Raw genomic sequence first — 23,047 nt, 5'->3', positions numbered from 1 at the left:
TAATACGAGGTTTTCATTGGCTCACGCGAAAGGTCGCGATCATGCGCGATGCGGTGTGCGCAGCGGCCCGCGCGGGCGACACGGAGCGGCTCGAGCAGCTCGTCAACGATGGCGCCAGCGTGCACCACGTTCGCTGGGTACGTGACCTAGGACATGGACTTGATGCATTGGCAGAGTTGATAGTCGGGTGTCTCGGCCTTGCACCGGGCGTGCGAAGGCGGTCATCTCGACGCGATCAAGCTTCTGATTGCGCGTGGTGCCGATGTCAACGCCCGAGCTGCCTGGGTAAACGCACTTTTTCCGAGAGAGCGCGTGTGGAGAGGTGGGTGCGTAGGGCTGGTATTCCCCGCTGCACATGGCCGCGCGCTACGGCCACGAGGCGGCCATCGTGCTGCTCCTCGACGCCGGCGCGAATTGGAGCCAGCCCGATAAAGTACTGTTGCGACATCGCCACTTTTTATTGCAAGTGGGATAGTACCGCGCCACACCACACAAGTACGCTGTGCGGGCGGGTCATGCAACCATGGCTCATCGCATCGACGCGGTAAATGCCTCTTGAACATTATACATTGTGCTTCATCCATGATCTATGCCTCAGATTATCACGGCGCGTAAGAAGACGAGGGCTTCAGTCGATAACAATGAATTGATTACATGAACTTAGTGGCTCCAGTGCATGACATTGGATTGAATACATGAACTTCGTGGAACAACATTACATGTCGATTTTCTTGGCCATGGGAACGCCGTCCGGCGTCGCGCCTACTTCCACATTGGGACCTCGCACCGCGCCACCAACCGACGTACACTCGAGGAAGAGGGCCTCTTGGTCCGACGGGTCGACGACCTTGCCTTCCTCGAGGATCACAAGGTTTTTCTCGGCGCGACGCTTGCGCATGTAGATGATCGTAAAGATCAAGGCGGCCACGAAGCAGACAACTGCAATGGCGATGAGCGTGATGCTGATCGCGCTCGCGTGATGGGAGCGGGCCATGAATTGGTTTGTGGTTTGCGACTGGGCGGATCCTGCAGAGGAGCCAAAGGCGTCGGCCGAGTCGTCACCGCCGCTGGAGCCTGCGCCTATGTACACGCATCTGTGAGAGAAAGAAGATGCGATTTGGTGATACTGGAGTTGCACCGCACAAACTGATTGTAGTGCGCGCTTAGCCACTGCAAATCTGGGATGGAGTGCAAGATGGAGCCGTCCGACATGCTACTTGCTGTCAAATTGAGAAAACGGAAAGTGAATCATTAGAAGCATGCTTACCGGGCCCAGCACTTGGCCCCATGCTCTGGAAAGGTCGAAGAAGAGATGTGATTCCCTAGAAGATTGAAAATACGCGATGGTGATTGGCTACTTGTTTGCACATCTTGGGTTCTTTCAGGTCGTGTCTAGTTCATACACTCGTACAGCCCCTGCAAACAATGGCTGCCTTGTCGTGCTGGGCAGTAAAGACTAAGCTGCTTTGCGCTCATGCCAAGCATACCCGAAATCATCAAGCTGACACGGTGCTTTTTCATTTTGAAATTGACATTTGTGAAGCTTGTTGGCTTGATCCAGCCTCTATATTTGTATATTTGAACAATTCTATATCATTTGATACAGGTTTTGGGTGAGTCTTGGCCGAAACCGGCAGTCGCAAGAGCGCCAGCGACGTCCTCTCGATCATTCAAACGGCACTGGACCCGGCGTGCACGGCATATGCTCAGCACAGCGCGATTGCATGTTGCGGTGCCGTCCGAAGCCGAGCCATACACAACAAAACAGCGTCAAGTTCTCGAAATTTAAGTAGTTGAAATTCATCATTATTGCGTGTTCATGTGTGCTGGAGCTGCACCGTTTGATTAGCCAACTCGAACGCGTCGATCCAAGACTGCTTGATTTCCATCGGTGTCTTGGGCATGCTTGGAACGGGAGAGCTCGGCTCGGACACGACGCTGCTAAGAGCGTGAGGTTGGGCCACGGTGTCGCTGTCAGCGCCGATAGGAGCGCTGGACCCGACTGTCTCATGTGCGTTCTCATGCTTCACAAGGCCGCGTGTCTTGAGGTAGTAGGCGCGGTTGCGTTCGCGTCGCCGTTCGCGGCGCTGCGCTTGCGTTAGAACCCCTTTGCGTCCTCGGCCCGCTGTAGCCATCTTGGTCCGATTGTTGTTTGTCCCGAAGATTTGGACCTCCGGCGATTTATCCGGAATGTCTCCGACTATTTCAAGACCCAACTTGCCTTGCTTTTCCACGATGGTGCAAATGTCGCAAATGTCCCAGGCCGCTTCTGCCAGCAATTCATACCACTTCTTCAGTCTACCAAGTGCTCTAGTCTGCTATGTAGCACTAATACTCTTTGTGCTAGTGGCAGACTACACTGTATGACTTTGACCGAGCCATAGCAAGCAACATATTAGACGCACTATAGCCCCCGAAAGACACTGATATTGTGTGAGCCAGTCTCAAAGAACGTGGTGTGAGTGCACAATAGGGTGGCAATTTACGCACCGATAGATGATCCAGCTCCAGCTCGAGAGCCGTAATGACATTCAAATGACAATGTAGATTCCTAAACGCTCGATGGCTATGATGACTTTGATAGATAGTTGGACACTTGTCGCCGTAGAAGAATGGACGACATTGTGCATCGTCGCGCCAGAGGACAGAAGTTCCGAAGAAGGGAGGATACATACGTACTTAATCGAGTGCATGACCCAAACAGATAGTATATTCGATTTTCGTATGCTCTCCTGGCGCGGGAGAACCGCGTGCGGACTTGATAGAAACCGCACTTAGCCGAGGCTGCTCTTGGACTTCGTCGCATTGCGGAAAAACAACGAGCCGTCCGATCCACGATGAGCGCAATCTCGGAGGACGACGTCCACGTGGAGATGAAGCAGGAGCGCGAGGAAGATGACATGGAGAGCCTTGGGGTCGAGGATGATGACGATGATGAAGAGTACGACTACGAGTCGGACGCCGACGACGACGACGAAGACGGCCCGGCGATCGCGGCCCCGACCAACACGCCTGCCGACGTCGCCTCGAACGAGTACCGCATCATCTCGCCCGACCTGCTGCGCACGCAGAAGGATGACCTTGTCCGCGACGTCGCGTCCATTTTGTCCGTATCGGTCGACAAGGCCAGCCTCCTCCTGCGCCACCTCTTTTGGGACAAGGAAAAGCTCCTCAACATGTACTGGAGCGACCCGGAAGCCGTTGATGCTGCCGCAGGGTATGCAATCGCCGATGGCCAGACAAATGGGCTGAGGCTCTCTGTTCCGTAGAGCGTGCTTTACAGGCAAAGAAGTCGACGCAGCGACTTGCAAGTACCCGTGCATGATCTGCATGGAGACGCCGGCAAGCGGGTTCACGGCGCTGGGTTGCCAGCACTTGTTTTGCCGCATCTGCTGGGTGGAGTATTTGCAAACGAAGATCTCGGAGGGCCCCTTGTGTGTCACGACGACGTGCCCGCAGCACGGCTGCAAGGAGGTATGTGCAGTTTGAAGAAATGCCAGCGTTGAAAGTGAAGTAGCGTGTGAGCGACTCGGTCTTCAAGAAGCTCTTGCCCGCGAACGAGTACAAGGCGTTTGATAAATACCTGCTCCGGTCGTTTGTCGACATCAACCGGAGCATCAGGTGGTGTCCGGCGCCAGGCTGCAACAATGCCATCGTGTCGTCCGGCGGCCTCACGACCGTCTCGTGCTCGTGTGGTTGCCTCTTCTGCCTTCGGTAGTCCTGGCGTTTTAGAAGCGTTCGTGTATTCATGTTGTCCGTAGCTGCGGCGAGGAAGCTCACGCGCCAGTCACGTGCGACCAGCTTGCGCTTTGGCAAGAGAAGTGCAAGAACGAGAGCGAGACGGCCAATTGGATCCTTGCCAACACCAAGAAATGCCCGAAGTGCTCGGTTCGCATCGAGAAGAACCAGGGCTGCAATCACATGACGTGCCGCGGTTGCAAGTACGAATTTTGCTGGGTCCGTACTTGCGTTTTCTTGTGATCATGCTTACGACGTCCCACGTACGTAGATCTGCATGGACGTGTGGTCCAACCACAACTCGGCCACGGGTGGCTACTACAAATGCAACCGCTACGATCCGGCGGCAGCGCCGCAGGACACGGACGCCGCGCGTGCCAAGGCCGAGCTGGACCGCTACCTTCACTATTACCAGCGGTACGGGACCATAAGATCTGATATCTGGACTGAAATCTCCTTTTGCGTAGTTATGCTAACCACGCCGAGGCAGGGCGGTATGCGCTTCGCATGCGCGAAAACACGGACGCGCGCATGACGGAGTTTGAGGCCGAAGCCAACGGTTCGTACATGGACGTGGGTTTCCTGAACGCGGCGATCGAGGCCATGGTCGCCTGCCGCCGCGTCCTCAAGTACTCGTACGTCTACGCGTACTACTTGTCGCCTGGCCCGGAGAAGAACCTCTTTGAGTACCTCCAAGAGGTACGTCGATTCACGTTGTGACACGCTAGCTGTATCTGCCGGTAGGATCTGGAACGAAACACGGAGCACCTCACACATTTGGCCGAGAAGCCGCTCAACGAAATTGACCGCTCCGAGCTCAACAACTACACGCGCGTGACGGAAAAGTTTCTCAAGAATCTGCTTGGCGACGTTGACGACGGCCTCGTGCAAGCGTAGGACTGCATTGAAAGAAAAAACACGTCAATTTTTCGACTGTACAATATTGTCGAATGTAGCAATCCTGTCGATTGTAGTAGCAATTTCGTTCCTCGAAAAAGATTGCAACACGAGAATAAATCCAATTTCCGCCTTTTTCGGTTACGCGACGATAACGGCAACCTCGCGCCACGATGCGGGCGTTTGTCAAGGCCGTGCAGATCGCCCGCTTCATCCCTGTGGTAGACACACGTCCACGGCGCCGTATCTCACTCGACCGCTTTAGGTCGAGGAGGACCGACGCCAAAGCCTCTTCATTGACGTTATCTCAGATGCCCAGCGGTCGTCGCTTCGTCGCATCTCGGCTACGGTCCTGGCCAAGGTACGGTGATGAGGACCTCGCACGAGGTTGATGCTGTCGTGTGCAGGCGCGGGAGCTCACGGCCGGTGTGCCCTCGTCGATGCATGCGATCGTGCACGAGCGCAAGCGCTACTCGCTGTACGAGCTGCGCGAAAACAACATGCTCGTGAACCGCGGCCTCGTGCGGCATCGCGTCACGAAAGAGCTGCCGGCGCCGCGCGTGCCATCGACGGCCCGACACCCTCGTCGCTCGGGCGTCCTGCATCCGTCGAGTTCGTTTCGAGCGGGTTGGGACCTCGTCTTGATCGGCCTCGTGCTCTACACGGCGATTGCTGTCGTACGTTGTCAGCGGATTGGTTTCCAAGTGTGATGGATGGATGCATGGTGTAGCCGGTCGAAATTGCCTTTGCGACCACCGACGTCATTGACGTGCTCTTTGTTTTGAACCGCGTCATCGACACCGTCTTCGTCGTCGACTGCGTCATCAACTTTATGACACCCTACATGGATGTCGCGTCCAACCAACTGATTGAAGACCCGCACAGTATCGTCCTGCACTACGTCCAAGGTCAGCGTCGTCGTGTGTAGCAGGATATGGAGCTCTTTCTAGGGTGGTTTGCGCTCGACGTTGTCTCGATCGTCCCCTACGACTTGATTAGCTGGGTACTTTCTACATCGAGCATCTATCTCTCTTCACGGTTGGAGAAGGGCATGGCGACCTCGACCGCGTTTACGTTGCACCAGACGCAAAACGTCAAGGCGCTTCAAGTACCTTGAGAGTCCTCGTCGGCTGGAGCACACGATGGAGTAGGTCATGCGACTGCTGCGCATTCTCAAGCTCACCCGCGTCTTTCGAGCGTCCCGCATCTTGCAGCGGTGGAAGGCGGTGCTAGGGTTTCCTGTCGCTATGACGCAGCTCGGGAAATACGCCTGTGTGATGGTACGACACGATATCGAAGCGTGCGTTTTGAAGCGCATGTAGATCCTTCTGGCGCATTGGATGGCATGTCTCTGGGGCTACGTCCCGCAGTACCAAGACGACGAGCGCAACTGGGAGGTCGTCTATCAAGTCAATGGCTCGTCGTCCTCGACCCTGTACATTGCGTCGCTCTATTGGTAGCTGAAATGCCAAAACTGGGGTATCTAAACGCGACGTAGGTCGGTCATGACCATCGGTACGATCGGGTACGGGGATGTTCCCATGGTCACGAACCTCGAGAAGCTCGTGGCGATCCTCTGCATAACCACGGGCTGTGCGACCTATTCGTTCAGTACGATCTTCTCTCTTTCGAGGAGTTTAGCATGTCGGGTTGCCGTCCTAGTCGTCGGCTCGGTCTGTGGCCTTGTCTCGAGCTTGGACGAATCCTCCAACGAGTTCAACCAGCAAATGGTACAGTCATCTTATATGCTGCATGTACAGTGGAAAGCGACGTACGTAGGACCACTTAAATGCGTACATGGAGCGCGAAGACATTCCACCCGAGATGGTCTTTCGGCTGCGCGAATATTTCTTGCATCGCCGAGATCTCATGCTGCACCGCCACTTTTCCCGCGTCATCAAGTCGGTTTTTGATGTTGCATGTCCATGGCGAGACGCGTGGGTATGCGTAGCATGCTCTCACCGGGCCTCCAAGGCGAGCTGTGCGTCTTCACGGCGGGCGAGTGGGTTGAAAAGGTACGTCCACTGCAAATCGAGACTGTCGACTCTACGCATGTATTAGATTCCTTTCTTCATGGGCGGTCCGCCCGGCGAGCATGTCCGGTTCGTCACGGCGATCTCGCGCCGCATTGAAGCCGAGCTGTACCCACCACAAGAGCTGATTGTGCGGGCAGGCGAGATCTCGGGCAAGATGTTTATCATTAGCAAAGGTACCTCGATGTCGATGTAGTAGCGTTCTAGGTGGCTGCACCGCTAGGGCTCGTGGCCCAGCGGGGCCGTATCTTGCACCAAGGCCAGATTTTTGGCCAGCACATGCTGTTGAACAAGATCGACTCGCTCACAATTTACGACGCGCGGACGCTGACGTACGTCGACGCGTACTCGTTCTCGCGATGTGGTACGTGGCGACATGCCTCGCAGATCCCAACCCGGTTTTAGATCTGGACGAGATCTTGCGCAGCCACCACTACCCCAACAAGTGCAAAACAATCCGAAAAGCGACCGTGCTTTTGGCCCTGAATCGGCGCCTGCGCGTACGTCGCCTGCATCCATTGCAGTCGTACACCTAGCCCTCGTCGTCGAATAGTCGGTCTACGTCGAACTGCTTGCAATCCGCGCGTTTCAAAAGTTGACACCTGTCGAGGAGACTGCGTGGTTGCGGCACCAGTACGTCGACACCTATCGGAAGGCCACTGTACTTCATTGGACGTTAGATTATTGGGCCATCGGCACGAGGCGCGCTCCATTCGCAGCCTCCGCGCCAGCATCGAGCTTATTTCGTCCGCCACAACCGTGATGGAAGCCATGCTCAAGCTGGACGCTTCCGTACATCACTGGAATCCTATTCCGTCGCACTCGAATGCATGTAGATGACCAAGGTCGAAGAGGTCTCGGTGGTGCTGCGCCTCCTCTCGACCGCGAAAGGGCTTGCCCACGACGCCTTGATACGGGCGTAGGGCGTATTTAAATTACGTTGGCGCTGCAGTCCATACACATATCAAGTGTAATGACCACAATCCTTTGCTTTTAAACAAGCTTTTTAGCCAATCAGAGGACTGCGGTACTTACAATCAAGTGCACTTTCCGACACGTCCTCGATGCAGCAGCAGCCAGGTCTCTGGGCGCGCGCAACGCACCGCAAGTCGCTCGCGCAGCTCCGCGACGAAGAGAGCCACGAGACGAACGAGCGCTCGCTGCAGCTCTTCGATCTGATCATGATTGGCATCGGTGGCACGGTTGGCAGCGGCGTCTTCGCCACGGCCGGCTTGGTACGTACGCCCGCATGCTCGAATAAGATAATGCTAAGAACGCGGCTGTAGATTGCCCGCAACTATGCCGGACCTGCGGCGGTGCTGAGCTGGATCTTTGCGGGCGCTGGCTGCATCCTCAGCAGCGGCGCGTTCATGGAGCTCTCGTGCCTCATCCCGGCCGATGGCTCGACGTACGCGTATGCCTACCATGCGCTCGGCGAGCTCCCGGCGACGATCGCGGGCTTTCTCTTGACGCTCGAGTATGGCATCTCGAGCGCCGGCAACGCGCGTGCATGGAGCGGCAAGTTTGTCGTGTGGCTCAAGCTCCTCTTCAACGTCGACAGCCCCGCGTGGATGCGCCCTGCCGGCACTTCGATTGATCTCTACGCAGGCCTTCTCTTGGTAGCGAACTCTTCTATGCGAAGTACTTGGATGCAAGCGTGCGTAGACGGTCTGTGTGCTCATCGTGCTGGGCGGCATGACGCTCGGGAAGCGTCTCATCAACGTCATTACGCTCACCAAGATCGCAGTTGTCCTCTTCATCATTATCGCGGGTCTGACCAAGTTCGAGTACGCCAACGTGACGCCGTTCGTGCCGCCGTCAACGACCAACGCGTCGGGGCAAACCGTCTTTGGGTGGCCCGGCGTCATGCTCGGAGCGAGCGCGAGCTTCTACGGCTACATTGGCTATGGTACGTGCATTTGCCCGAAATATGCTATCCAGCTTGCAACCTCGACGGCGGAATAGACGAAGTGTGCTGCTTGGCGGGCGAAGCCGTCAACCCGCGCAAGAACATCCCGCGCGCCGTCCTCGGGACCGTGCTCGGCGCCGCGACACTCTCCATTCTAGCGACGCTCTCTATCGTGGGCATGCAGCACTACGCCGCCATTGACGTCGACGAGTCGTTTGGCGAAGCCTTTAAATCGGTACAAGTTCGCACAAAACGTATAGACAATATGGATAAGGTTCTATAAACGCTAGGTCGGGTACCACTGGGCGTCGCCGATCGTCGAGACGGGCGAAGTGCTCACGATGCCGGTCGGGATCCTCATTGGGTTTCTGGCGCAGCCGCGTGTGCAGGTCCGATTGATCCCATTTTTCCTCAATTTTCTCACAAGAATTCTAGTGCGCCATGGCCAAAGACGGCCTTATGCCGGCAGTCTTCAAGCGCTTGGACGCGCATGGCAACCCACGCATGGGTGCGATTCTCTGCGGCCTCTTCCTCATCGTGCTCGCGACCTGCGTCGAGTTTCACGTGCTCTGGAATTTCATTTCGTTGGGTATCCTCCTCGCCTTCAACATGACCAACCTCTCGCTCCTCGTCGTCCGCTACGAGGCGACGCAGATCGAGTGCGCGTCCGTGCAGCTCAAGCTGCCGTTCGTGCTTGGCGTCTTCTCGCTCGCGTCGTGGCTCGCCGCGTGGCACTGGCAGGAAGCGATCATTGCGCCGTCGCGCACTGGTACCAAACTCGCCTCGTTTGATTTACTCAAGGACCTTTCTTCTGGCATAGAGGGCTACGTGTACGAGTACATGGCTGCTGCAGGTTTCTACGTAGCGTCATTGTTCACAGCGATGGCCGCCGGCATGGTCGGTCTCCTCGCGTGCACCAAGCCCGTGCAGAAGAGTCTGCCCAAGGCCATCGTCGACGAGGTCGAGGCCAGCGCGCTCTTTCGCTGCCCCGGTGTACCGCTCGTGCCGTGCGTGGCCATGTTTTTCAATTGGCTGCTCGTCGTTCAAATGCCCGTGCCGACGGTCGTCATGATGGTGCTCTGGATCCTGCTCGCGATTTGTGTCTACTTCGCGTATGGCGCTCGGTATGCGAATCGGCCTCGTTGCGACGTGACGGTATAGACGACGACCCGTGAGAACGGAGTTCGATAGATATGGTTTGATAAGACCCAGACCAGATTGACATCACTGCGTTGGAACCTCAGTCTACTCGATGATTAGAGAATTGTCAACAGGCAAGTCTCTTTGATGAGACCGGAAAAGCATTTTTCTGCACGTTGGCAGGTTTCGTCGCGCGGCGCATCGAAGTGAAGCGCTCGGTGCCAGCAGGCCATGCACGACCACTTCTCGCGCTGCTTTGGCGTACACTTGCCAGTGTTTAGGGAGTTTCCACACAAAATCGAACTGACACTTGGACGTTTGGAGGGCAACAACAAGAGCGTCTTGAATGACCTGGACGTGCCTTTGCAGTCGGTTTGGAAAATATGAACCTTCGGGTATCAAGGAGACGCAATTGGAGAGCGTCGCGCTTCTCGCAACGCTGTCTTTTGGTCAACAACGCATTGATCGCTCTTGGGAAATGGGTCATTCATGTCTTGATAGGATGCGTTCCAGTAGCACTTCGAGGTTGCAAGCGCAACAAAAAACCACGACATGAGCCTCAAGATTTCAACAACCACTAACGTTAGGCCGAGAGGGTCTCGGGCACAGCCGCGTACGACTGGGGGGCCGCACCGTGACGAGACGCGAGCGAGTGCTGGCCGCGGAGCCCGTAGTAGGTGTAGATGGCGATTGCGAGTGCAAAGTAGACGCTCATGAGCAGCACAATCAACGACGGGATCTGGATCGCGAGAAACCAGTTGAACCAAATCGCAAGGCACGGAAAGAGCGGCACGAGCGGTGCTTTGAACGCCTCCGTGTGCGTCTTGGCGTCGTCGCTCGTCTCGCTACCTTCATCGTCGTCCAGCGGTGCGACGCTGGCCGCATCGACCACGACAACATCGTCGTCGTCGTCGTCGCGCATCTAGCAGAACAGTGGTGTTCTTACTCTATCAATAAAGCTTGCAGGATGCGTACGATAAGGCTGTCCGTGTCGGTGGTCGACGACGAGACGACCGTGCTGGGTGTGTCCGGCAGCGTCTGAAGGTTCTCGGGGCTCTCCTTCGGCAGCAAATCCGCTGGCGTCGGCGTGCTCAGTGCCAGCATGACCACGGTGATACCTACAACCACTAGAGTGTATCGTCTGCTGCAAGGTCCATCCAGCGCACCCGTGAGGAGCGTAAAAAGCAGGGCGCCTGTGGTCCCAAATGCGTGCATGTAGCGCTGGTGCAGCGACCCGTCCAGGTCTACGCAACGCGATGAGGACAAGTGGTCCGAAGACAAGAGCGTACCCCGCGGTGCGAGGATGCTCTCCTGGACGTGGTAGGCTGAGAGATACGACGCGATAAGAAAGGCGGCGATGAGGGCAAAGACGCGGTGCGCTTCGGGCACGAGGCGCGCGACAGGCGAGACGACGCTGCTGTGGCGATAGCGCACTGCGAGGAGGCACGTGTTGGTCACGTTGAACGCGACGAGAATCCCGAGCGAAATAAAGTCCCAGAGGTACTTGAACGGAATGCAGACGGCGACAATTGTCAAGACACTGCCGCAAATGAGCGTGCCAAAGAATGGGTTGCCGTGGCGATCGAGCTTGGCAAAGATAGAGGGAAGGAGCCCATCCCGCGCCATGGCAAACTAGACGGATGATGGGCATGTCGCATATCGGTACTCTAGGTACTATCCTACCTGGACACGGGGCTGGGCAAGGAAACCAATGAGGATGCCGTCTCGACCACCGAGGCAGCCCACGACATGCCCAGCTAGAGACAGAGACCGTAAAAACGGCGGGATGACGCGTCGCGACTCCGGGATGACGCACCTCGTGGAACGCCGTGCCGTACGACTCGCCAATGTCGATCGCAGAGTACTTTTGCATCCCGACAAGCGACAACGTGGCCATGGTCGAGAGAAGCGCGGCGCCAATAACCGTGCCAAAGACCGCGCGGGGGATGTCCCGCGTCGGGTTCTTGGCCTCCGCGGCCAAGCAGCATACTTCGTCTACAGGTTCGTGTCATGTCAAGAGTGAGCCGAGTGTCCATGTAAATACCGTAGCCAATGTAGCCGTAAAAGCTGGCACTCGCACCGAGCATGACGCCGGGCCAGCCGTACACGGTTTGGTCGTGCTCGTTGCGCGCGATCGGCGGCAAAAACGGCTCGAGAAAGTTGGTTGTCTTGAATTGCGAGAGGCCGACGACAATGATAAAGAGGACGACCGTGATTTTCGTGATGGTGATCGTGTTGATGAGTCGCTTCCCGGCCGACATACCGCAGAGCACGATGATCGTGCAGAGCATCTACCCGTCTTGCGCTTATGTGTCGTGTCACAAGTGCGTCGTACCATGAGGAGGCCAGCATAGAGGTCGATGAACCCGCCCTTTGGCTTCATCCAGTTGGGCCCTGGAAAGCCGACGTGATGGAGCCAAGCAGCGAGCTTGTCGCTCCACGCGCGGGCGCCACCAGCACTCGAGACGCCGTACTCGAGCGTCAAGAGCATGCCCGCGAGCATCGCCGGGAGCTCGCCGAGCGCATGATATGCATACGCGTACGTGCTGCCGGCCGACGGAATCATGCACGAGAGCTCCATGAAGGACGCGCCGCTGAGGATGCAGCCGAGGCCGGCGAAGATCCAGCTCAGCACCGCACCAGGCCCAGCGTACGACCGCGCAATCTACGTTTCCATGAGCAAGAACCGGGGCCACGACTGTACCAAGCCGGCCGTGGCAAAGACGCCGCTGCCAACGGTGCCGCCAATCCCGATCATGAGCAGGTCAAAGCAGCCGAGTGTGCGCTCCATGTGCGGGTGCTCGCTGGAGCTCTCGTCGGCGCGCGTGAGAGAGAGCGGCTTGCGCCAGCTCATGCGCGACCACGCAGATGCGATCGCGTTGTCGTGGGCGCGCGTCGTGGGCGGCGGCGGCGGCGCCGCGTCGCCTCGGGCCTTGCGTCGCTGGAGCTGCATCCGGATCGATCGACAGAATGACCATCGTGGCTTGGCCCACCGACTATCCGGATACGCTCTATCCGGACCATGCGGCCGATCGCACGACGCCAACGTCCAGTGACGCATCGAGTTTCACAGGTTCAAATATCGAGTTGGACAGGTGCATACGTGGCACCCTGGCACGCAGCTTCCGAACGTGTAGTATGGTGCTGGTTTCAAATCTGCTCCTTGGTAGCGGGGTGTGAAGGGTGGCCGTGCGACCGTGCTATTGAAAAGGCAAGATGTGTAGCGGGTGCATGCCAGGTATGACGAGGTCTCGTCACGGCCGTGGCCCCTAAATCGTCGCGACTCGTTTAACTTGCAATTAGACGCTAAAAAATGCAGTCGGACCAAGACATTGGCTACGCGACCATTGTGCCACGTTCGTACTCGTCGTCTTCGATATCATCGACCGACATGTTGAGTGTTTGGTCGGCCAGGTCGTTGTCGTCGTCGTCCTTGGGTAGCAGCAAGGCGGGGCGCACGGCTTGCGGTGGCGAGGAGTGCACATCGAACGGCGGACTCTCCATGAGAAGCGGCGACGAGCGGATCGGTGACGGGTAGTTGGCCAGAAGCAATGGCGACGCATACCGGCGCTCGAGCTCGCGAAGCGATTCGGGCGACAAGTTGTTTTGGTGGCTAAACCCAAAGCCACTGCTGGGCGACGACCATGGTGACACCAGCGATGATGGCTCATTTAGCGCCATGTCTGGGCCTGGGGCTTGCGGTGGCCGGCTTGCAAAAGGCGATGGCGACCGACGAGCAAGAGCTTCTCCTGTCAGCGCCGAGTGCGCTGGCGTGCGCGGTGGCAACGACGGAGGAGTCGGCTGCATATTGAGCATTTCCGCAAAGGGAGCAAGCGGCTTGAACGCGTCGGTCGCCGGACGCGTGACGTTGTAGCGCAGGGTTCCATACTGCATCATGGCATGCGCCAGGCGGCGCTGCAGATGCTGTAGGCCGTTGGGCATGGCTGCAAGAAGCTGGAAGACATACAGCCAAACGTTGCCGCCAAGATGCACCTGGCGCGCGGACGTCGTCTCGCCCTTCGATGTTGTCAAGTGGTTCAAGCTGACGATGATGTCCGTCTTGAACGGCGTCGGCGAGGCAAACGTGACGGAAAGGACGTCGTGGGCTGTCGAAGCGCAGACTGCAACACGCACTGAACGGTCGCGCGAGACCAAAATCGCAAAGTCCCCGTGCAGCTCAAGGTGACGCGGGAACGTCGCCGGGGTCGTCACGACGGTCCACACCGCGAGCACGTGCTGCGCCGCAGCATCGCCGATCGCGAGACTGGCCGTCGCTTGCGCGAGAACATCATCGTCATGGAATGCCAGGAACAGGTACAGACCGACGGTCTCGTCGCTGTGGCCTGTGAAGTCGAGGCCCGCGACTTGTCCGAGCACCGTCGTCGAGAGCTGCGCGACTGGTTCGCCTTCGACCGTCTTGACCGCGACCACCGAGGAGAGCGACATGAAGCGAATCGAAGAATGAGTGCGTCTGTGTGGCGTCAGCACTTGCGCAGAACGGTCAGGCATCTCTCCGCTGGACGCACGTCATTGATGACATCGTCACTGTTGCCTCTACGGCTACCATACGACAACCAGTACTGTATTGGGCTCGAAGCACGCTTCCTCACTTGAGGTTTCCACTGCGTCCCGTACTAGTAGGCACCAAATAGCGCGACGTACGCACGGATATCCAGCCACCGAACGAGGTCGACGATCCCAGAGGGCCGTTCGCCCAATACCGCCGAGCACGACAGCTGCCAGGTTTGGGTTGAAAGCGTCCAGGCAAGCCTCGAATGGCGCGATGGGACGGTCCCAATTTAACAACCGGTGAGCCGCGGCGACAAGGTGAGCTGTCCGGTTGCCACGTCACCACGATCTCCCCGGAACGTTGCGCATGTCGCCGTGTCATCACGTATCTTCACGTGCGTGTGCACTCGCATTTATCGATCGCGAGAATAGTTGGTGCCATTTTGAAGCGTGCCCAGTATCTCTCGTCCCTCTTATACTCGTTCGAATGACCGCGTTTTGTTTTCTCTTCTTTCGACAGTCGTGTCCGTGCAGCGACTCTTCGTTGAGCACTTCGCAGTGTGCCGTTCACACCACAGCACATCCAAGTGCCAAACGGCCAAACCACCAGGATGGCTTCGCAAGCGTTCGACTTGTTGGGTAGCAGTCCAGCAAGAACAAGGCTGGGTGGGAAGCTCGTGCACTTTGTTGTGGCCTGCGATCGAAGCATCATATTTGGCAATCGGAAGGCGCCAAGGGCATGGCTTTGATCGCACGTCAACCCAACACAAGCTAATGAAAAGAAGTTGGCGATGGGAAGAAATCACGAGCAACCAGACGATCAAGTGGCTTGGCGAGGGACCACATAGAAAACAAAACCCCTAGCTGTAATTCCAATCATAAACCGCCTCATCCGAAAAACAGTTGGCGAAACGGTGCAACTGAACACTCGGTCCACTCGCGATGTGAAATGAGATGCCCGGTCCTTGATTCGCTGTATATTGATGGACGGTCTAGCTCTTGTCGCCGGCAGTCTTATCCCAAAGCCTTGCTCTATGGTAGTGTCAAAGTCATGCCTCGTGGCAGCTGCTGGATCCATTGCGTATCAATATTGATTTTGAGAGGTTTATTGTTTTGACCCTCCAATCCAAAATGGAACATGCCGAAATTGAGCATTGACAGTGTGAGCACCAATCGGCGCCTTGTGCACGGCAACGATTGGCCAAAATCCTTCAACTTTTCATGTACGGTGCGGCCGGTGGCTATTGTACGGTAATGTACGTCACCATTTTATTATTCTAGCGTACGTACCTCGTACATTGCATGTACAGGATCTGGGGTAACACCCACACCTCTTGAGGCGACGAAGCTGACGGATGCAGCGCCGCTACAGCGGAGCAAACGCCGCCGAGCTCCACGCCTCGGAGCCGGCCTCGGGCCGTAGCCGACGGAACTCTGCGTCTGTGGCACCGCCAGCTTCCAAGGCGCGGGCGTCCTGGACGTCGCGTGCGATCCGCGCGGCCATCTCGATGCTCTTGACCTTCTTCTTGCTCATGGAGGTGAGCTACCACCGCGGCTGCGCTGTGAGCGACGCGTACTCGAGAGCGACGTCGCAGATCGGCGAAGTCACGCTATCGGTGCTTGCCGATTCGGGCACGACGCATTGGCTAGCGTTCGGCTCGCTCGCCGAAGCGCTCTTGGCGGCGAAAGCGCCCGCCGTGTCGTTGGAGCCGAGTGTGCTCGCCGCCGCCGAAGCCGCCAAAGAGATGGGCCGCCCCAGTGGCATTGATTACCACGTCTCGTCGATCGAAGTCGCCATCGACATGGTCCAGCTCGAGTCGACCGATTTTTGGAACATCGTGCAAGGCCTCGAGGCCAAGGGCATGCACGTCATGTACGACCCGCACCGGCGGCTTATGGAGATCTATGCGCGCATCGACAACCCCGCGCAGTCGTGGTCTGAGAAGGCGTTTCCTGGATCCGAGCCCAACACGTATGGCCCGGGTCTGCCCCACGCCAACCTCTGGTTTCTCGAGCTCGAGAACGACGAGTACTCGACGCCCGAGCACTTGCCAGAGCGCACGTTTGCGGCGTCGGACATCATGCCGCTGCGGGAAGCGACCTTCCTCGGGCGACCGGTCGCCGTGCCGCACCGCAGCCAGCGCGTTGCCATGCAAGAGCACGCTGTGACCCTCGCCGAGGGCACCACGGTAGATCCATGTCATCGTTTCATGATGACGAATCATCATCTTTGCGTAGACCAAGACGCGGGCGCAGTGCCTCGACGAGTGGATGGTGGGCATCACGTTCTACGAAGCGTCGCTCGACCGCATCACGTGGTGGGTCGTCAGCGTCATCGTCTTTGTACCCGTCTATATCGGCGTCAAGGCGGGGGTGAGCTGGGTCCACGCCTCCAAGATGTATCTGGAACAGGAGCACAAAGTGTAGCATCTTTCTCGTCATCTCCTGCCTCCGCCGACCAAATAAATACGAGGCGGGCATCCTTCTATACATACGCCTTTCGTATCTACGCGTCGTCGTCGTCTTCGTTGAGCAGCAGCAGCTGGAGCTGCAGAAAGTCCATTTGCGTGAATTCGTCGTTGTGGATGAGCGACTAGAGGCAGCATGAGCATCGGCGAGCGATCAAGTAGCGACGTACGTTGACGTTGCACTTGTCGAGGAACATGACGCCGTCCAAGTGGTCGAGCTCATGCTAGGCACGCAGCATGAGCAAAGAAAGGATATGGGAGAAAGAGCTCGGTACCTGGAAGACACGCGCGTGAAGACCGCTAAGCTCGCGGTGCGTCTCCTTTCCATCTGCATTCGTGTAGAGCACTTCAATGTCGGACGACCGGCCAACGACGCCTTGGTACCCCGGGAAGCTCAAGCAGCCTTCAAAGTCGCGCGTCATCTCCTTTGAGCTCGAAACAATGCGCGGGTTGAAGATCGGCTCGTACGTCAGCGGCGTCTCCTCGTCTAGATCGACATGTAGCCTCGACCGTCGACTGTAGTCTCACCTTCGGGCAAGTCCTTGACCATGAGGAAGAGGCGCTTGTTGACGCCGATCTGCGGCCCCGCAAGGCCCAAGCCTTGGTGCTCGCCCTACGAGGCCGTCAACGGTGTGCTACGGGCGGGCGTGATGCGTACGACGATGGTGGTCATGGCCGAGACGATCGAGCGCATGTCATGGACGTCCTTGACGCTCGTCGAGACCTGGCGGAGCGCTACGTGATCCGCCCATGAGCCTCGGGTACATCTTACTCCATGCACGAACCGGCGTTGCCGAGGTAGACCAGGCGATGCATTGGACTTGGCTGCTAGCGAAATCCCCCGAAATCCAATCCGGTTTTGGCCAATCAAACGTAGGATAAAAACACGCCACCGCACGCCCAACATGGTCTCTAAAGTAAGGCCATCGAGGTGTCCAACCGACTCTCGCCGCTGCCAAACGATGCTTTCAGACATATCTGCAACGTCTCTGCACATGAGAGCCCAAGGTACCCTGCATCTGCACTGTGGCCGTCTAAAGTTGCGTGTAATTAGTCTATGCGTGCTATCGCCATCGTGACATTGCAGTTTGCAGTGAGATAAGACGATGGAGCCGATACTGGCGCAGCTCAGCGAAGACGCGCAGGACTTTTGGGCGCCGCGGAAGATTGCGCGCATTTCGCCGCCGACGCCGCTGGCCTTCTACCGCGATTACGTCAGCAAGAACATTCCGGTCATCATCGTCGGCGGCCTCGCGCACTGGCCCGCGCTGCGCAAGTGGTCGGACGCCTTCTTCGACGAGACCATTGGTGACAAGACGGTGACCGTCGACGTCACGCCCTCGGGCTACGGCGACGCGGTGGTACGATCCTCTCTCTGCTTGATTGACCCATGCGCTAAAACTCGCGTCTAGCTCCAGCTGGCGGACGGTACCAACGTCTTCGTGCAGCCCGAAGAACGCGACGTGACGTTTCGCGAGTTCCTCCGCATGTACCACGACCCAGCGTTTGACGGCATTCCGTACCTCTCGCACCAGGTACTCTCGATGTGATTCTCGATGGCGACGCGAAGGACGAGTAGAACGACAGTCTCCGCGATCAGTTTCCCGAGCTCGTCGACGACGTGGACGACGCCATCGACTTTGCGGCCGAGGCTTTTGGCAACGCCCCCGAAGCCGTCAACCTCTGGATCGGCGACGAGCGCGCCGTCTCGACCATGCACAAGGACCACTACGAGGTCGGCTTGGTCTCATCGACTCGGTTTTGACCACGATCCTAGAACATGTATTGCGTTGTGCGGGGTCGAAAGCACTTTACCCTCCTCCCGCCACCGGCGGTAGCCTTCCTCCATGAAACCGAGTACCCGACGACGCGCTACGTGCACGTGAGCAAGACCGCCGGCATCGACCCGTCGGCGCTGCGACCGTCCGCACACCCCATGTGGTACATAGATCTTGCCTTGTTACCTCCGTCATCGCTTGGGCAGGCGCATTCACGTACCGGACTCGGCGGCGTCCGACATGACACCGTGGATTCCCGTCGACCCAGTGGCGATTGACGCGACGGCCTTTCCCAACGCCAAGGTACCTTGCTTTGTTTCGTGTGTTGCTATAAACAGCTTTGCGTAGCACCTGGAGCCAGTGGAAGTGGTGCTCGAGGCGGGCGAAATGCTCTACTTGCCGTCGCTCTGGTACCACCGCGCGACGCAGCTCTGCAACACCGTCTCGGTCAACTACTGGTACGCTAGCATTGAATTCGCTGGCGATAACCGTGGAAACGAAGGCACGACATGGAGTTTGATGCCAAGTACGTCTACTTTAACTTTGTCCACGGCGTCGCCAAGACGCTGCAAGCTCAACACACGCCACTCGAATGAACGCAAAGGCGTCTTTTCTATTACAAAAGTGATGATATCGTTACGACTCTGCTCGCTACTGTTGAAACCGATGGTCACGGACGCCAAGGTGCGAGGCGACTGGCCTCGACGGGACTACTCCAAGCCCTGGCTTGCTTCGCCCTGCAAACTGCCATCCTCGCATGGTACGCATCCATGAGCCTACCGCGAGGAGATGCATGCTGCTGCGAATGTAGCTCGTGCCACGTTCCATGATGATCTTTCTGGCGCGGCGCGAACGGTCGAGCCGCAATGGAACTCGTCGCCGCCAGAGCCGCCGCGCATTCTCAAGCATCAGTTGCTCTGCAAGTCGCCGCTGCCGGTATCGGCGCCGGTGCCGTGCCTTTTGTCGACCGCCAAGGCAAGCCGAGGTACAAAACCTTTTGAGATGTTGAAAGAAATCCACCGCTCGCTAGCCGACAAGGTCAGCGCTGGGATCACCAAGCCAACGCTCTTGGCCCTTCGGCGACAAGTCGAGACGCGCCTCGCCCAAGACCGCGACGAAGAGCGCCGAGAGAAGAACGAATGGTGGTGGGCCAGCCAGACCTCGACACCGTCGTAACCATGATACATGAAAGGCCTCAAAGCCACCAGCTCCAGCACCAAAGTCGAGACGACGTCTTGATAGATGCCAGAGATAGCGCTGTAGCGGTGACCGAGTCCAGTGCCAAATTCACATTTCCCAATACCTGGGTATCATGCAGCGGCGATCATGGAAACGGTGTGTATGAACGGTTTACAAGTTGGAGTTAGCGGTAGCGATCGCGGAAGAGGTTGTGGCGCTGCTTGGCGCCATGGCCCGCCGAGTACTCCATGTACTTGCTGCCGTCGGCACCCGAGAGCGCGCCGAGTGACGACGACTTCTTCTTCTTGCTGCTGAGCCGCGTGAGATCTTCGTCGTCGCGGATCGCCGCCATTTCGTCGCTAGGATGACGGCCATCACATTTAGATCCATCGCATAGAAAGCTCGTACTTGGACACTTTGTCGAGATCTTGGGCTTCAAGCACTTCGACGAGGAGTTGTGCCTGCGCGTCTTTCGAGGTGAAGACGCCCTTAAAGGTCGCCTTGTCGTAGAGGTCAGTCACGACCTTGAACGTATACCCTTGGTCCACAAGGTACTGCTGGCGCTTGTTCGAGTAGTACATCTCGGCCGTGTCGGTCGAAATAAGCGTGTAGAAAAACGCGTTGAAGCCGCCGGTCGAGTTGGCTTTCGGCCGAAGGATGCGCCCGAGACGCTGGGCTTCTTGGCGACGCGAGCCAAAATGCGAGCTCACCTACAATGGTCAAAAAATGTGTCGCATACAACTCATAAAAAGATTTGAGTCGACCTGGATGATGACGTTGGCTTCGGGCAAGTCGATCGAGGTGTCGCCGACCTTGGAGATGCAAATCACATTGACGTGCGGGCTCGTCCGGAACGACTGGAGGAGACGCATGCGCTCGCGCTCGCCCGTGCCGCCGTAGATGAAACCTTTTCCGAGCTTGGTCGCGTACAGCCGGAGCGCAAACACATCGTCCGAGAAGAGCAGGATCTTGTCGCCGCGCTTCTCGTGGTACTGGATGAGGTACTCGGCAGCCGAAAACTTGTTGGGGTTGGCCACATACAGCAACGCGCGCTTGCGGGCGCTCACGTTCTCCTTGAGGTATTCTACCATATCCCACGATTGAGATTCCGATGCAACATTTGGAGATGCGGCCACCAGCGTAGAACGGGCCCGTCATGGGGCACCAAATCTCGACGCACGAGACGTTGGCCAAGAAGCCCGACTGCGTGAGATCCATCCAGTTGGCTTCGTAGAGCTTGGGGCCAATGAGAAAGTTGAGGTCGCCAATGAGATCGTCTTCGCGGACCAAGGTCGCCGTGAGCCCGAGCTTGCAGTGGCACGCGATCGACCCAATGACCTAAAAGACTTGTCGATCTCTGCAACACCCAATCCTCGTTTTAGTACCTTGCGGAACATCTTGGCCGGCACCACGTGCACTTCGTCCAGCAGAATGCAGCCCCACTCGCGGCTCTGGATAAGGGCCATGACGGCCGCCGACTTAGCCGCGCGGTTCCCGCCAAACGCCACCATGGTGTACGTCGTGACGATGACGCCCGACTCGGGGTCGATGTAGTCCTTCTCGACACTCGTAAAGCTACACGGCATATCCATAGCATCGATCCATATACTACTGCACGCGTACCGGGCGATCTTCTTTTCCGGAATCGTGGTCCACATCTTGAACTGCGCCGTCCACTGCTCGACCGAGACGGCCGACGTGCAGAGGCAGAGGCACGACTTCTTGATCGTCGACGCGGCCGTGACACCCGTGAGCGTCTTACCAGCGCCGCACGGCAGCACGATGATACCCGAGCGCGCACGGCCGTTGCCAAACATCTTGCTGAGGGACTTCTCCTGGTACTCTCGGATCCGCGTCGTGGGCTTGAGGTCCATGTCAATGTCCGGGATCGTCTTGTCGTTGCGGAAGTCGTACTCTTCCATGAGCGGGTAGTCCATGTCGAGGCACGCGCGCTTGACCTGCTCGACGTGCGTCTTGCGGATGCGGAAACTCACCGTCTGCACGGTCGCGGCCGACGTCGACTTCGCACTGCCTTCGGCCGTCTGGTCGTAATCTTCCATGAGCAGCTTTTGATACTGCATGTTGGCTTGGTCCTCGGCCGTGACTTCCTTCTGGAGGAACTCGCCGTTGGAGCTAAACTCGTTCGAGGTCATGGCCGTCGCGGTTGCTAACAAAATGCCGTGATGGCGTGATCGATGTATGCTAGCGTACAGGTATCGGTCGGGTCTTCCTTGACGCGGGCGAGACGGATCTGTTCGTTCTCAAGCAGCGTGCGCAGCACCTGCGGGTAGAGCGACTCGACGTAAAACTCGTTGTGGTGCAGCACGAGCTTGGCCTTGCCGTAGCTGAGCGTGCAGTCGCGGATAAAGGTCGTGATGCCTGTCGGGATCACGTTCTTGCTCAGGCGCTCGAGTACCTACAATAGGTCCTCTAAATGCAGCGTACGAGAGAGCGTCCGGCGCGCACCTTGATGATACTGTCCGTTTCGATCGAGACCGACACGGCTGCGTACAGCGAGTACGGCGTGAGCTTGTACTCGTGGACAAACTCGGGCCGACTCACGGGCTCAGCGATCGCGACGAGAAAGTCGTACGCTTGCTTGTAAATCGGCGAGAACGCTTCGAGGAAGATCCGCCCGTTGGGGCACACCCAGACCTACGCCGGCCATGAGGCCTCTGCACGCCGCCGCATGTCGCCTACCGGTCGCGACTCGTGGTCCTTCTTGAGCTCGAGTGCCGAAAAGTCGAAATACCCGCTGTCGCCCTTCTCGCTGTCGAGCGTCGCTTGGTTGAGCTGCGTCAAGCGCTTCTGGATGCGCTGCGAGAGCGAGTTGGACGCTGCGACCGAGTCTTTGCTCTGGACCGGATCGTTGTCCTCGTCCATGTACGCCTGCAAGTCCTCGCCCACGTCGCCGCCATAGTCCTCGGCGAGCGTCCGCTTCCGCGTCGTCGTCGCCGTCTTCGCCGTGTTCATCGCTCCAAGCACGGAATGTGTGGATGTATTTTCCTCCAATCACACGCGGCCGAATGCACGGTTTACAACCAATCCCGTGCCGAATACGTGGACCATCGCTCTGCGTCGATCCCCTCGCTCGCCTCCGTGCAGGTCATCATAGCTTGCTGCATGAACGTGAAAATGCTCCGCTTTAGACCGTCTGTTGCGCCGCTCGGGCACTTGCTACGCCAGCACTCGACCCGGGTCTGCTGCCGACCAATGCAGCCCATGGGCCGGTCCATGACGCTTTCTCCAGCCGACGCGTTTGCTCTCTGTGATGCATGGTACGACATGAATTCTGTACGCTCCCGGTAGTCTAGCTACGGCGCAAGCAGCGGCTACTCTAGCCGTGGCAAGACGTCAAGGCCAAGGAGACACGTGTCGACGACGGAGACGACACTT

At 57.7% G+C, this 23,047-nt stretch overlaps 13 protein-coding genes across 13 annotated transcripts; 7 read left to right on the top strand and 6 right to left on the bottom strand.

The window, feature by feature from the left end:
* Nucleotides 1-41: 41 nt before the first annotated feature.
* On the top strand, nucleotides 42-691 carry SPRG_11282 (hypothetical protein; the record flags this gene model as incomplete). The annotated part of the gene is made up of 4 exons (XM_012350093.1): nucleotides 42-137; nucleotides 184-285; nucleotides 335-433; nucleotides 665-691. 4 exons carry the CDS (start codon nucleotides 42-44, stop codon nucleotides 689-691), a joined length of 324 nt encoding a protein of 107 aa, XP_012205483.1.
* A 24-nt stretch (nucleotides 692-715) lies between these two features.
* Nucleotides 716-1,212, bottom strand: SPRG_11281 (hypothetical protein; the record flags this gene model as incomplete). The annotated part of the gene is made up of 3 exons (XM_012350092.1): nucleotides 716-762; nucleotides 808-1,080; nucleotides 1,128-1,212. 3 exons carry the CDS (start codon nucleotides 1,210-1,212, stop codon nucleotides 716-718), a joined length of 405 nt encoding a protein of 134 aa, XP_012205482.1.
* A 605-nt stretch (nucleotides 1,213-1,817) lies between these two features.
* On the bottom strand, nucleotides 1,818-2,135 carry SPRG_21009 (hypothetical protein; the record flags this gene model as incomplete). The annotated part of the gene is made up of 1 exon (XM_012350117.1): nucleotides 1,818-2,135. One exon carries the CDS (start codon nucleotides 2,133-2,135, stop codon nucleotides 1,818-1,820), a length of 318 nt encoding a protein of 105 aa, XP_012205507.1.
* A 678-nt stretch (nucleotides 2,136-2,813) lies between these two features.
* Nucleotides 2,814-4,676, top strand: SPRG_11280 (hypothetical protein). Its single transcript, XM_012350091.1, has 7 exons — nucleotides 2,814-3,217; nucleotides 3,270-3,474; nucleotides 3,518-3,714; nucleotides 3,762-3,957; nucleotides 4,010-4,155; nucleotides 4,206-4,437; nucleotides 4,483-4,676. The coding sequence occupies exons 1-7, from the start codon at nucleotides 2,838-2,840 to the stop codon at nucleotides 4,633-4,635; spliced, it is 1,509 nt and encodes a 502-aa protein (XP_012205481.1). The 5' UTR covers nucleotides 2,814-2,837; the 3' UTR covers nucleotides 4,636-4,676.
* A 132-nt stretch (nucleotides 4,677-4,808) lies between these two features.
* On the top strand, nucleotides 4,809-6,864 carry SPRG_11279 (hypothetical protein; the record flags this gene model as incomplete). Its single annotated transcript, XM_012350090.1, has 13 exons — nucleotides 4,809-4,856; nucleotides 4,901-4,996; nucleotides 5,043-5,312; nucleotides 5,366-5,543; nucleotides 5,586-5,638; nucleotides 5,684-5,743; nucleotides 5,787-5,915; nucleotides 5,958-6,091; nucleotides 6,134-6,246; nucleotides 6,298-6,365; nucleotides 6,415-6,536; nucleotides 6,587-6,650; nucleotides 6,697-6,864. 13 exons carry the CDS (start codon nucleotides 4,809-4,811, stop codon nucleotides 6,862-6,864), a joined length of 1,503 nt encoding a protein of 500 aa, XP_012205480.1.
* Nucleotides 6,865-7,724: 860 nt separating this feature from the next.
* SPRG_11278 (hypothetical protein) lies at nucleotides 7,725-9,807 on the top strand. Its single transcript, XM_012350089.1, has 7 exons — nucleotides 7,725-7,903; nucleotides 7,955-8,287; nucleotides 8,334-8,577; nucleotides 8,634-8,812; nucleotides 8,868-8,966; nucleotides 9,013-9,346; nucleotides 9,398-9,807. Exons 1-7 carry the CDS (start codon nucleotides 7,733-7,735, stop codon nucleotides 9,736-9,738), a joined length of 1,701 nt encoding a protein of 566 aa, XP_012205479.1. The 5' UTR covers nucleotides 7,725-7,732; the 3' UTR covers nucleotides 9,739-9,807.
* Nucleotides 9,808-10,258: 451 nt separating this feature from the next.
* On the bottom strand, nucleotides 10,259-12,670 carry SPRG_11277 (hypothetical protein; the record flags this gene model as incomplete). Its single annotated transcript, XM_012350088.1, has 9 exons — nucleotides 10,259-10,639; nucleotides 10,693-10,835; nucleotides 10,884-10,961; nucleotides 11,007-11,349; nucleotides 11,401-11,474; nucleotides 11,530-11,712; nucleotides 11,762-12,008; nucleotides 12,053-12,382; nucleotides 12,422-12,670. The coding sequence occupies 9 exons, from the start codon at nucleotides 12,668-12,670 to the stop codon at nucleotides 10,301-10,303; spliced, it is 1,986 nt and encodes a 661-aa protein (XP_012205478.1). The 3' UTR covers nucleotides 10,259-10,300.
* A 383-nt stretch (nucleotides 12,671-13,053) lies between these two features.
* On the bottom strand, nucleotides 13,054-14,163 carry SPRG_11276 (hypothetical protein; the record flags this gene model as incomplete). Its single annotated transcript, XM_012350087.1, has 1 exon — nucleotides 13,054-14,163. One exon carries the CDS (start codon nucleotides 14,161-14,163, stop codon nucleotides 13,054-13,056), a length of 1,110 nt encoding a protein of 369 aa, XP_012205477.1.
* Nucleotides 14,164-15,564: 1,401 nt separating this feature from the next.
* SPRG_11275 (hypothetical protein) lies at nucleotides 15,565-16,731 on the top strand. Its single transcript, XM_012350086.1, has 2 exons — nucleotides 15,565-16,415; nucleotides 16,465-16,731. Exons 1-2 carry the CDS (start codon nucleotides 15,582-15,584, stop codon nucleotides 16,651-16,653), a joined length of 1,023 nt encoding a protein of 340 aa, XP_012205476.1. The 5' UTR covers nucleotides 15,565-15,581; the 3' UTR covers nucleotides 16,654-16,731.
* Nucleotides 16,619-17,510, bottom strand: SPRG_11274 (polypeptide deformylase; the record flags this gene model as incomplete). The annotated part of the gene is made up of 6 exons (XM_012350085.1): nucleotides 16,619-16,819; nucleotides 16,865-16,918; nucleotides 16,970-17,181; nucleotides 17,223-17,307; nucleotides 17,353-17,429; nucleotides 17,480-17,510. 6 exons carry the CDS (start codon nucleotides 17,508-17,510, stop codon nucleotides 16,733-16,735), a joined length of 546 nt encoding a protein of 181 aa, XP_012205475.1. The 3' UTR covers nucleotides 16,619-16,732.
* A 286-nt stretch (nucleotides 17,511-17,796) lies between these two features.
* On the top strand, nucleotides 17,797-19,101 carry SPRG_11273 (hypothetical protein). Its single transcript, XM_012350084.1, has 7 exons — nucleotides 17,797-18,055; nucleotides 18,107-18,229; nucleotides 18,274-18,429; nucleotides 18,472-18,635; nucleotides 18,679-18,775; nucleotides 18,821-18,930; nucleotides 18,975-19,101. The coding sequence occupies exons 1-7, from the start codon at nucleotides 17,801-17,803 to the stop codon at nucleotides 19,066-19,068; spliced, it is 999 nt and encodes a 332-aa protein (XP_012205474.1). The 5' UTR covers nucleotides 17,797-17,800; the 3' UTR covers nucleotides 19,069-19,101.
* Nucleotides 19,102-19,136: 35 nt separating this feature from the next.
* Nucleotides 19,137-19,780, top strand: SPRG_11272 (hypothetical protein; the record flags this gene model as incomplete). The annotated part of the gene is made up of 3 exons (XM_012350083.1): nucleotides 19,137-19,232; nucleotides 19,284-19,457; nucleotides 19,503-19,780. Coding segments are annotated over 3 exons (416 nt in total), but the record flags the coding sequence as incomplete, so codon positions are not given.
* Nucleotides 19,781-19,835: 55 nt separating this feature from the next.
* On the bottom strand, nucleotides 19,836-22,646 carry SPRG_11271 (hypothetical protein; the record flags this gene model as incomplete). The annotated part of the gene is made up of 9 exons (XM_012350082.1): nucleotides 22,352-22,646; nucleotides 22,118-22,306; nucleotides 21,863-22,067; nucleotides 21,275-21,818; nucleotides 21,037-21,226; nucleotides 20,788-20,989; nucleotides 20,416-20,735; nucleotides 20,060-20,361; nucleotides 19,836-20,010 (listed from the first exon to the last, which is right to left on the bottom strand). Exons 1-9 carry the CDS (start codon nucleotides 22,622-22,624, stop codon nucleotides 19,836-19,838), a joined length of 2,400 nt encoding a protein of 799 aa, XP_012205472.1. The 5' UTR covers nucleotides 22,625-22,646.
* Nucleotides 22,647-23,047: the final 401 nt, after the last annotated feature.

The sequence above is a fragment of the Saprolegnia parasitica genome (assembly GCF_000151545.1).
Source record: "Saprolegnia parasitica CBS 223.65 unplaced genomic scaffold supercont2.61, whole genome shotgun sequence".
In the NCBI taxonomy this organism is placed as follows: Eukaryota; Oomycota; class Saprolegniomycetes; order Saprolegniales; family Saprolegniaceae; genus Saprolegnia; species Saprolegnia parasitica.
The sequence above is the reverse complement of the archived record's forward strand: the minus strand, read 5'-3'. Positions and strand labels throughout refer to the sequence as shown.

What these genes read in the sequence shown, in the direction of transcription:
- SPRG_11280 (XM_012350091.1), top strand. Translation starts at nt 2,838, where the DNA reads ATGAGCGCAATCTCGGAGGACGACGTCCACGTGGAGATGAAGCAGGAG. An exon ending in GCCGTTGATGCTGCCGCAGG is followed by an intron (nt 3,218 to 3,269) that starts GTATGCAATCGC and finishes TCTGTTCCGTAG; the next exon opens with AGCGTGCTTTACAGGCAAAG. An exon ending in CGCAGCACGGCTGCAAGGAG is followed by an intron (nt 3,475 to 3,517) that starts GTATGTGCAGTT and finishes AAAGTGAAGTAG; the next exon opens with CGTGTGAGCGACTCGGTCTT.
- SPRG_11278 (XM_012350089.1), top strand. Translation starts at nt 7,733, where the DNA reads ATGCAGCAGCAGCCAGGTCTCTGGGCGCGCGCAACGCACCGCAAGTCG. An exon ending in CTACGGCTACATTGGCTATG is followed by an intron (nt 8,578 to 8,633) that starts GTACGTGCATTT and finishes ACGGCGGAATAG; the next exon opens with ACGAAGTGTGCTGCTTGGCG. An exon ending in TTGGCGAAGCCTTTAAATCG is followed by an intron (nt 8,813 to 8,867) that starts GTACAAGTTCGC and finishes TATAAACGCTAG; the next exon opens with GTCGGGTACCACTGGGCGTC.
- SPRG_11275 (XM_012350086.1), top strand. Translation starts at nt 15,582, where the DNA reads ATGCAGCGCCGCTACAGCGGAGCAAACGCCGCCGAGCTCCACGCCTCG. An exon ending in CCCTCGCCGAGGGCACCACG is followed by an intron (nt 16,416 to 16,464) that starts GTAGATCCATGT and finishes ATCTTTGCGTAG; the next exon opens with ACCAAGACGCGGGCGCAGTG.
- SPRG_11273 (XM_012350084.1), top strand. Translation starts at nt 17,801, where the DNA reads ATGGAGCCGATACTGGCGCAGCTCAGCGAAGACGCGCAGGACTTTTGG. An exon ending in TTCCGTACCTCTCGCACCAG is followed by an intron (nt 18,230 to 18,273) that starts GTACTCTCGATG and finishes AAGGACGAGTAG; the next exon opens with AACGACAGTCTCCGCGATCA. An exon ending in TGCACAAGGACCACTACGAG is followed by an intron (nt 18,430 to 18,471) that starts GTCGGCTTGGTC and finishes CCACGATCCTAG; the next exon opens with AACATGTATTGCGTTGTGCG.